At 41.8% G+C, this 10,886-nt stretch overlaps 2 protein-coding genes across 2 annotated transcripts; one reads left to right on the forward strand and one right to left on the reverse strand.

Annotated features, from left to right (window-relative positions):
- Window positions 1-679: 679 nt before the first annotated feature.
- Window positions 680-1,510, forward strand: PV08_06939 (uncharacterized protein; the record flags this gene model as incomplete). Its single annotated transcript, XM_016381272.1, has 4 exons — window positions 680-982; window positions 1,061-1,139; window positions 1,197-1,232; window positions 1,299-1,510. 4 exons carry the CDS (start codon window positions 680-682, stop codon window positions 1,508-1,510), a joined length of 630 nt encoding a protein of 209 aa, XP_016234374.1.
- Window positions 1,511-1,978: 468 nt separating this feature from the next.
- On the reverse strand, window positions 1,979-3,932 carry PV08_06940 (uncharacterized protein; the record flags this gene model as incomplete). The annotated part of the gene is made up of 4 exons (XM_016381273.1): window positions 1,979-3,287; window positions 3,356-3,480; window positions 3,534-3,758; window positions 3,810-3,932. 4 exons carry the CDS (start codon window positions 3,930-3,932, stop codon window positions 1,979-1,981), a joined length of 1,782 nt encoding a protein of 593 aa, XP_016234375.1.
- Window positions 3,933-10,886: the final 6,954 nt, after the last annotated feature.

The following is a 10,886-nucleotide window of genomic DNA, read 5'->3' on the forward strand; positions in this document are numbered from 1 at the left end:
GAGTAGTGCTTGTCCAGCGAGAACGAAGAAAGCAATTCAAAGTGACAATGCGCTTCGGCAAATATGGGATAGAGATTGCACCTTGCCCCGCGGGGAGTGGTCCATGGTGTTTTGCAAATGCCGGTCGACGGACCCGACAAGCCAGAGTATATTCTGTGACTAGGATTCAACTCTGTAACGTGTAGAGCCTGCTACTACCACCGACCATCGTCACAAGACCCTCTCGGAAGTCATAGAACCTGGTACAAAACATCGGCTTCCCCCACCGCCTTGAGACTAAATGTGGGGAACTCCGACCACATGGGGACACCACTGAACTTTCCATGTCTCTCTCATTCGGCCGACCGAAATGTCGGATTCCAGGAGCATGTACTGCATAATGCTCTGGTAAAGTATCCGTGAATTAACCACGACTCGTTTGGCACAGCATAGCTCTATCGGCCGAGACCAGACAATGTCAGGAGGCATGATCGGCATGTCACATGCAGAACAGCTTCCGAGCCTGATTTGTAAATGCCAATCTTGCCTAGATCTATGGTTTGCGATTCGACTTAAAAGCAACACATTATCGTTCTAGTCCTCTTTGGCAGCCTTACTTGTGTCCTTCGGATTTCTTGTGCTGTAGCTTCTGAAAACTTTCCAAAGGTTTACCAAAATCAAGGCAATCTCGACATTCGAAATGGATAAACCTCAATCTCTTTCCACCTTCCTCAGCCTTGTGCAAGGGCGCCGAAGCATCTACGATTTGAATGCGGACTCACCGATTCCAGATTCTGAGATCGAAGACCTTGTCAAATTCGCAATTCAGTGGTGCCCCAGCGCATGGAACGTACAAAGTGCTCGGGCCATGGTGCTCTTTGGCTCTCAACACCAGAAACTATGGGACATTGTAGATCAGCATATGGCTTCGCAGGACCTCAACGAATACAACAGGGCATACGTTTCGAACAAATTGAGCCAGTTCAAGAATAGCTACGGAACAGTAAGTAGCGGATCCCAGTCCCTTGAGGCTGCAAGAGAAACACCTAATCGATACTATCACTGACGCGTCTCTTTCAAGATCATGTGGTTTGAAGACCAGGCTCCGTTGGATGCCTTGTTATCGAAGTTTCCCTTCATCGCTTCTACTCTTCCACAGTGTAAGGCTGGCCATACGATAGGCTTAGGCTCCAATCTAACAAGCACTTCTCTTCTAGGGTCCGACCATTCATCGGGCATGCACCAATTCGTCGGTAAGTCAACGGTCCTCGCTTGTTGGGCAATTGGCAAGCGATCCGATCACTAATCACTATGATTAGTCTGGACGGCATTGGAAGCAGCAGGGCTCGGTGCAAATCTCCAGCACTACAACAGCGAGCTAGAGGTGGTTCCACAGATCATGAAGGCGTTCGACATTCCCAGCACGTGGAAATTGAATGCACAGCTGGTTTTTGGGAAACCTGCTGGAGATCCAAAGGAGAAGACCTTTGAACCTATAGATCCTCGAGTAGTCGTTAAACCTGGAGAATAGACTATGGTTTGAATGAACGTCTGATAACTTTCCTAAATATACCGAGGATCCGTACTTTCTTAGCCGATCCTCTTGAATATCATTACCGAGACTTTGGGCAAGTTAAGACCTTAAAAGCCAATCTCGCAAGGGGTTTCCATCACTCTTAAAGCTTGATCTACAACGTTGGGTTGGAAACGCCTTTCATGGCTGGGGATGTATGTAAGGTAGTAAAATCGAGACCCTGCTCTACGATCCTTGTTTGATGAATTGGAACTAGGCTTTATCCAAGAAATACTACAAGCAGTCTCGCTTGAAACGGCGAGCGAAAAGATCAGAGAATGAAATAGACAGATTGAAGGAGAACCGAGGGTATTTAACTAGGTCAGCATCTCATCGTCACCACAATTTGGCCCAGATTTCCAGTCATTCCATATCAGTATCTTTATCATGCCTAGTTACCTTGTCAAGTACTATTGCTTTCTTTCCCTAAACAACTTCGGTGCTATCATTATCGACCCGCTTGCTCTGGTCGGGCTGATCAACCTGGTCTTTCTTCCCGTGGCCCAGAAAACCCTCCTTCTCCAAACGAACATCGGTGTGGTTGGTCAAATGTTGCGAGGGATCATGCACTAGCATAGCACAAATGATTGCAATGACCCCGAAAGGAATAATGGTGTAGAAGACTCGTTGGAACGCGTACGCATATGCGCGTTTCAGTGCTTCCGCAGCGGCATGCTCTATCTCTGGAGTAATTCCAGGGACTTTTGAAAAAGCGAATGGGACACCGAGTGCGTTCTGCACCGTAGCTCCGATCAGCTCACCGGCATTTTCAGGGTTGAATCCAAGCTTCACAGCGGCATTAATGATAGACGGTGCAAGTTTGTCGTCCACCACCGAACGTAGAACAGTCTGTAGGATAGAGTTGCCAAAGCTGCCGCCTGCGCTGCGTAGAGTGCCGATCATGCCGACAGCGAGACCTAGATAAGGCAGAGGCACATTCAAACTGGATATTACTATGCTCAATGCTGAGATCGTCGGGAAGGGGCCGACGGCGAAAGCTTGCAATGCCATGAATGCTCCTTTGTGGTGAGGAATAGTTGCTGCTAGGCAGGCGACAGCGACGACCATGATTGTTGTCCAGAAGACGAACTGTATCCTGAGGTGGCCAATGGGACCTATCGCCGCCGAGGCTAGAGAACCAAAGATGAGCTGGCCGACACCATTCGGAATCTGAGTGACACCGATCTTTGTCGAGTCGCTTGTGAAGATCCATAATGTGGCCTGGGGAAGCAGAGCTGACATTGAATAGTAGATGAATCCTGCCACAAACGCGACCACTAAGCACAGCACGAACTTCCGAATTTCTCGAATAAGCTGAGGGGCGAAGAGTGGTGTTTTTGGTATGAAAGCGTCATAGACAAGTGCGCTAACAATGGAACTAAAACCCACGACCAGGGGAGCGATGACTGCCGCAGAGTGCCACGGGTGTTGTGTCCCTGCCCAAGTGAGGCCAACCAACATTGAGACCATACCTCCGCCGAAAAGGATACAGCCGACGAAATCGATCTCCATGAACTCCTGCCAGCGAGTTTTGTCATAGTCTCCCCTGGGGTGTGAAGGTGGAAAGTAGAAGACTGCTGTGCCAAGCAAGCTGACAGTGGCATAGATGCATCCAATGATATAAAACCATCGCCAGCGGAGCGCTGTGTGAGAATACATTGCCGTGGCGATCAGTGTCGCAGCCAGAGCCCAAGGGGCAGTAATGAGGAATTCAGTCAGACCAATGCCAGCACCCCTATACAGATGGATCATCAGTCAACAGTCCGATCCAATCATGCCAACGTCGCAGTGAGTCTAACACACCTCCATTTCTTTGGAAGTAGTTCAGAGATACTAGCATATCCAACGAAGATGAGGCCCGCGGAGGCACCCACAATAGAGTCGCTCACAACAAGTCTCATCACCGAATGGGCATCGGCCCCAATGATCTAAACCTGTTAGTCGAGACATTCCGTGTCGGGACTCTCTTAATGGTACGTACTCCTCCAACGATCATCATGGTATTCCCGGTAAGGATGACCACACGGCGGCCAAAGATATCACTGAGATTGCCAGCGATGGAGAATGCTACTGCGCCGGCAACGGAGAATGCACTCAGTGGCCATGCCAGGTCTTTCGTATCCCCGAGATCAGTGACAATCTGTTCAATCACGCTGGATTGCAATGCGACAACCAAGATAGGGCCGACAAAACCACAAGCAACAGACTATCAGCCGAGCAATCAGCAAGGGCCGACAACAAGGAGAGATCATCTTACGATGACAGCCAGGAACAAGCTCAATGTCGAGGTGTTGTTCTGGGGCTCTGTTGTTTGTAGTCGCTCGACATGCACTTCTGCTGAAGTCATGCCTTCGTCGTGTTGTTTCTCTAGCTCAGTCATGGTCACGACAGTGACAAAGGTAGGTCAGTGCTCCTATAATGGACAGCGAAGGAGGGCGTCAAGAAGTGAGGTAATGGCTGCAAAGGTGAGAGGTCTGGATCCATGAAGATATACCCATAGATGTTTGAATTTGTCGAGCTGGCTTTGGTGAGCCCGATACATGCCAAGCGACGTTGTTTGGGGTTCGCCGACTTAGTACCTCTCCGCAATCCAGACCCCGTATCCGCGCACACGAGCCCTAATTACTTGTACTGGGGAAAACTAGTACACGTCACACGGTACACGGATACAGAGTAACCGAGCTCGGGGGCATGAAATGAGTCCTTTTGTGGGGTATCCGATCAGTATCGGAGTTGGAAGGACAGCTAACAAGGCCCACCTCATTCGCTGGGCTTTGCGACGGTTGAGGGTCGGCAATACAAATGATGCCTAGAGCGGCACATTGCGCATTAGGGGTGCGTGAATCAGGGACCGGAGTCTCAGCTGGACCTAAATGCTGTCCATTTACAGCCCACTGTCCTCTGCCATGTGCCTGCTGGAGAAGAAGCAGTACTCCATGTTCAGTACTTCATGCTTGAAATCCGATATTCATGGAGAGATACATAGATTCCAAGTAACCTGAAAGACTCTATTAATTTGATTGAACGAAGAGAGATCGTAAATTTTCAGAACCGACAAACCGAACTCTTCCGGGTGGTACACAAATCGATATGGAATATGTTGACGCAAAGACGATTAACTAAACTAAGGTCTGAACCTTCTAAACAAAGCAAATACCTTATGTCTCACTAACGTAATTCACGGGCTAGTGAGTCAGAGACTCACCATAACCCACCGATCCCATATTGCTGTCAATTATCTCCACTACCATGAGTTCTATTCAATTACAACAAGAAGGAAGGCTTCAATTAGCTATTAAAGCTATACAAGAGAGTAACTTTAATAGTATTAGGTGTTGACTATATAACGTACTGTATGGGGTAATGGCGCATATGGTATAATGACGCACCAAATCCTACTCCAGCACCTATAAAAGTCTCCAACGAGGCACCACGACAGATATCCCATCTCCAAACGAGCTAGATAAGTAGTCTGAGATCTCATCTTCATCCTCAGACTCGCTTTTGATGACCACTCATCGATATGGTTGTCAGCGTGGCTATTTAGTCGGGCGCCTCGCCTTCTCCTCTCACACGATCTCTAACACTTTCTCTGTTAAATACATAAATTCGCCTTCTAACCTGACTCTTTTGCCTCGCTTATAACTCTTTCAGGCCTTAAGTAACTTCTCTTGCTCTTGATTCTATCATCGAAGAAGAGTGTTTTCTGCAGCGAGCGTTTTAGTTATTTAAGTCACTCGAGCTATATATCGCTTGACAGGCAATAATAGCTCTAGTGTCTACACTAGCACAGAATCCAATAAAATGTTAGACTCTCAAAGTTCGATGCTATCTAGAGAAGAGCTATAAAGCAAGGAGAAGTTAAGATTACGCTCTTCTAGCGGCGTAATTAAAACAAGAGCGCGTTAGGTCAGGTTTTGCGAGAGATACTTTAAGACCTTCTTCAAGTTATTTAGCACTAAATCTATATCTCTTTATTCTTTAAGAATATTATCTAACTTAATAGTCTTTACGCGCGCTCAAATAAATATTTCTATTTATTTTGAACATAAAATATATTATATACTGAGTCAAGAAGTCATGTTAGTCTTGTTTAAGTGGGCGCGCTTAAAGGCTATAAATATTCTTATATTAAGCGATTAAAGAAGATAAAAGCAATAAGGAGATATAATTAATAAGTTAATATCATTCTCTATACAGTGAACAATAAAATTAGCCCTAATATAACTTCCATAGCTATTAGCGATTAATAATCATGGCTAATCAGCCGCTTTTTTATATATTTAAGGCTTAAACACCTTTATTAATCATTATAAACCGAGAACATTTAATATCTAGCTATTCTTATTAACTACAAAATACTAGTCCTTTAATATTTAAGATAATAGCCACCCTAAATTAAGGTTTTAATCCTTAAAGATAATTATTAATAAGAGAGCTTCTCTCGCTATATTAATATATTTAATAATAATTACTCACTCTTGCTTGCCTACTATAGTTTTATGCTATTATGCACAATTAATAGAGACTAAGACCTTTATAGTTTAACTATTACTAACCCCAAAACCAGACTTATTTATGTTCTAGATATTGAAATTATGATAGACGCGCTCTTAAAATTTCACAGTGACCGCGTTAAATCAGGCCTTTACTTTATTATATAATATGTTATTATATTATATAGCCTCTAGCTAATAAGTATAGATACTCTAGATAGTAGAATAATGATTAAGGAAGCGATAGAGCCATTCGTGGCCGATTAGTGCGAGGATCTTAGTGGAGAACGAATTTTGCGATGTGTATCGAATATATTTATATCGAATTAATTTTGCTATTTTTAGTAATAACACTAATATAATGAGACTTTTAATATATATATATCGCGAGACTTATTATATAAGAGTCTTTTTCTCCGTGTTTAAAAGAATTTAAGCGACTTCTTTAACTTAAGCGTATAATAGTCCTCTATCGAGACAGCAAGACATAGTTTGGTCAAAGACATAAAAATGATTGGCAGCGACGCGAATCGAGCTAAACTCTTAGTTTTTATACGCTGAGATAACGTTCTGTAGTCACTATTCATGATTCGCTACTTCTGATGTGCGCTTGTAATCCATAGTTGATGGAAATAACAGTTAAAGGTGGTGGAGTAGGATTTGGTGCGTCATTATACCATATACGCCATTACCCTATATAGTATGTTATGAATACTCACTATAGTTAGCGAGGCAACAATCAACTCTAGGCCTCAGGTCAACTAGTCGATAACAACCTGAGCTTAGTCACAGGCAAGGCTGAGGCCCTCGCACAAGGCTAAGGCCCTCGCACAAGGCTAAAGCCCCCTTACGAGGCTAAAGCCCCTTTACGAGCGAGGTTAACTAGCTAAGACTATAATGTATTGCTTATAAATTAACCTTGCTTAATTTCTAAACAATCCTTTTTATCACAGTCTATAATATTCTTTTAGTCGCCACTCATTAACTATATAAGGAGGACTTTAACCCACTAAAGGACTAAGTTCTCTAAGCACTTCTTCACTAAATATCTAGTCACTTATTTAATACACTAGTTTTTTATGCTATATTCAGCCCCACTCTATCAATATAACCTAGTCTCTCTCGATAGCTATAAGCACCTAGTTTCACTCTTTCTTAAGTAGCTTAAAGGGATAGTGTTACGTTTCGCTCCACCAGAGGTGTCACTGCACGTATCGTTTCCTGATAAGTGGGAAGTATAAGAGGCGAGGTCACTGGGAGCGAAGTACTTGAGCGAGTACTAGAGCGAAGTGATCACAGTCCAAAACGTATGGGTATGATCGTGAACGAAGTTGACTACGTAGTAAGTCCATGTAAGGACCGTGTATATATATGTCACTGTCTTCATGGCTCTCCTGGGCTCCGTGGGCTCTGCAAGCAGGGCCTGCAGAGCCATGGGAGCCTCCAGCGCCATCAGGCTCCGTCCCTCTGCTCCCACGTGACAGAGCCCTTGATCACGTGACACAAGGTTTCCAGTCCGCGTGATCCGGACGTAGTAACACCGAGTGGCTGTCGTCACAGCTTGGTCTGCGGCCTCATAAAAGGCCTGGTTCGTAACAGATAGCCTTTAACTAGAGTCGAGAACAAGCTTAATAAGAGCTCTAAATAATCTTAACACTGTGAAGAATATGAAAATATAAGGCTAGTCTGTGAGTCAGAAAGAGGATTAATAATAGACTTAGGTCTATTATAAATCAGGGTGTTGACTATATATGAATCCTCACTATAGTTAGCGAGGCAAGGAACCAACCCCAGGGACCCAGGAGACTAAGCCTCGTGACTATCAAAGTCCACAGCCTCGCCCAGACACCAACTAGTTAACCACAGCCTCACTCAGCCAGCTAAGTTAAGATCATGACTCATGAGTGAAAGCTATGACTCACGAGTGAAGGCTATAACTCACGAGTAAAGGCTATAACTCATGAGTGAAGGCTATAACTCACGAGTAAAAGTTATGACTCACGAGTGAAGGCTATAACTCACGAGTAAAGGTTATAACCTATAATGCTTGGTTTCTTCGTCGCTTATTAGCTATTTAAGGAGGGCTTAACCCACCTCGAGATAAAGTCCTCCAAGCTTCACTCACAACACTCATTCATAGTTATCCTTATATACAAGGCAATTCACGCTATTCCCTGCCATTATCTTCATCATTCCTCACTATAACCTGGTTCTCTTGACATAGGGTTTCTAAGGAGTTCTATAGGTTTTTATTATTTGCCACCTAAGTGGAGACTTTGCCACCTAGGTGGATACTTGATTTATAAGCTAGTTACCCCCTTTATAGTATATAAGGGGCGTTCTCTCCTTAGTAGATAGAAAATAACCAAGTCGATTAAGTATACAATATATTTAGTCACCCTCTTGTCTCAACATAGGGCTTTAAGCCAGATATAGAAGAAGATAACTTCCTTTTTGTTGATCAATATTGTTGAATATATTGATGTCCCTTAGACAGATTCATAAATGAGTGAAAAGTCTTTTAGACTTGTTGTTTTTGGCTGAGCCTAGTTGAGTAGGTTTTAGCTGTTTTTAGCCTTAATAAGGCTATAGATTTCGAAGGCCTATTTCAGTGATGAACTGAGTCCATTTTTCACTAGAAATAGCCTTAGTTAGGCCGTCAGCTAACTAGGTTTCTGTTGAGGTCTAGTTAAGGTTGGTTAAGCCTTTTTGAGTGCATTCTTAAACATAGTGATATATGATATCGATATGCTTAGTTTAAGCGTGATAGACAGGGTTTCTAGCAAGTTCGATAGCTGAGTTTAAATCACTATAAATATTAGTGACTTCGAGGCCTAAGGCACCTATTTCTGAGATTAGCGCTCTTAGATATTGTTGTTCTTTAATTGCATCTCTTAGGGCTATATATTCTGCCTCACAGAATGATAAGGCCATCATTCTTTAGAGTTTTAAGTTCCAGAATAAAGGGGTTCCTCTATAAAGGAATATATACTCTATTATTAATCTCCTAGTGCCTATATCCCCCCCTCAATCTAAATCAATATAATCGTCTATATAATTTAGACTTAAGTGATAAAGTAGACCTAGATTTTTAGTTTCAGCGAGATATTCCTAGACCCTTTTTATCGTTTTGAAGTGTTGAGGGCTAGGATTAGACATAAATCGTGCCAATAAACCTATAGAATAGGCTAGGTCTGATTAGGTTTTTATTAATAGATATAGAAGGTGTTAGGAATACCTCAAGAAACAGGCAAAGTAATAACATAATAAGAGATTAAGATATTCCTATCTAGAGATACGCTCTAGTACAAGACTCTAAGTATAAAGAAGAGAAGTTCCTCGTGCGAGTAGCTTGCGTGAAAAGTGCGAAGCTCAAGAGTCCGCTAGACTATATTTATATACGCTATCTTGGCGCGCGCTTAAGGATACACGCTATACTCTCTACGCGCTTATTGAAACGCTTGTCCTGAGTTACGCTCATAATAGAAGGGCTCTAATTTATTATTAATAAGCCTTTATATCTTCTTTCTTTGCTTGTCCTTTTAAGAGCTCTAATTTCAACCCTTATAGAATTGGGCAGCCCTTTTTTCTTGATATAAAGAGTCTAAACCTTTTAAGGATTTTGTTGATATAGAGACCTTAACTTAAAGATATAGTCTTGTTTTTTCTATCTCTTATGATTTTTATCCCTAGAAATTTATTGATTTCACCTAGGTCTTTAATGTCGATATATTTCGCTAGGTTCTTATAGAGATTCTTGATTTTGCTGAGTTCTGAGTATAAAACGATTAGGTCATTAATATATAATATAAAGATTAATAATTTATTCTTAACTATGTAAATTGATTAATCAATTTTAAGTGATTCGAGCCCTTGTTTTTTCAGCAGTTCTCGAAGGTGTATTTCCCATTCACGCCCTAACTGTTTAAGCCTATATAGAGCTTTATTTAGTTAATATATATAGTCAGGATTTTTGGGGTCTTCAAAACCTGTTGGTTGGCTTATATAGACTTTTTCCTTGAGGCTAGCATTAATATAGGCTATTTTGATGTCTCACTATTAAATCTCTCAGTCTAGAGCGGCTCCCAGGGCTAGGAGTAATCTCTAGGCAATAGGGTTAACTATATTAATAAAAGTTTCGAAGAAATCGACTCTATACTTTTATTGAAACTCTTTTGTCACCCACCTAGCCTTATAAATAGACTCTTTATAGAGGTCTTTAATTTTGAGGACCCACTTTTCATTAAGAACCTTCATAAAGTCTTGTTTAGACACTAAAGTTTAGGTGCCTTTAGATTTCAGGTCCTTAATTTCCTTTAGATAGACCTTTTTTCATTTTTTAGCGTCATCTAAGTTTATAGCCTATTTATAGATTGGGTTTAGCGAGAATAATACTAAGTTATCTATATTCTCGTCTATTGCGACGTCTTTCAGTTATTAAATGAATGATTTATACTATGGATCATTCTTAGGGTCATTAAGATCTTCAATAATATCGATATTAGGTCTTGTATTGTTGTTTTAGCTGTTAATCATTAGTGAAGTGTTCTAAGCGTCTTTTAGGGCCTTATTAAAGACTATAACTCTTTTTTCTGCTTTAGAGAATAAGTTCTTAAGGAAATAGCCCTTTAATATATCGATATCCTTGACCATTATTATCTTTTTACTCTTAAGCTTAAGTAATTTTACCTAATTAGGTGTTTCTAAGTATAAGCCACTATAACCTTCGTTGAAATAAATAGATTTCGAGCCACTAATTCATCTAATAGTCACTTAATCCGAGTTAAATAGACCTTAATTGAATTCTTTTGTTTAATCAAGATTGTTGAGAATAATTC

This window comes from Exophiala spinifera, assembly GCF_000836115.1.
Source record: "Exophiala spinifera strain CBS 89968 unplaced genomic scaffold supercont1.5, whole genome shotgun sequence".
NCBI lineage: Eukaryota > Fungi > Ascomycota > Eurotiomycetes > Chaetothyriales > Herpotrichiellaceae > Exophiala > Exophiala spinifera.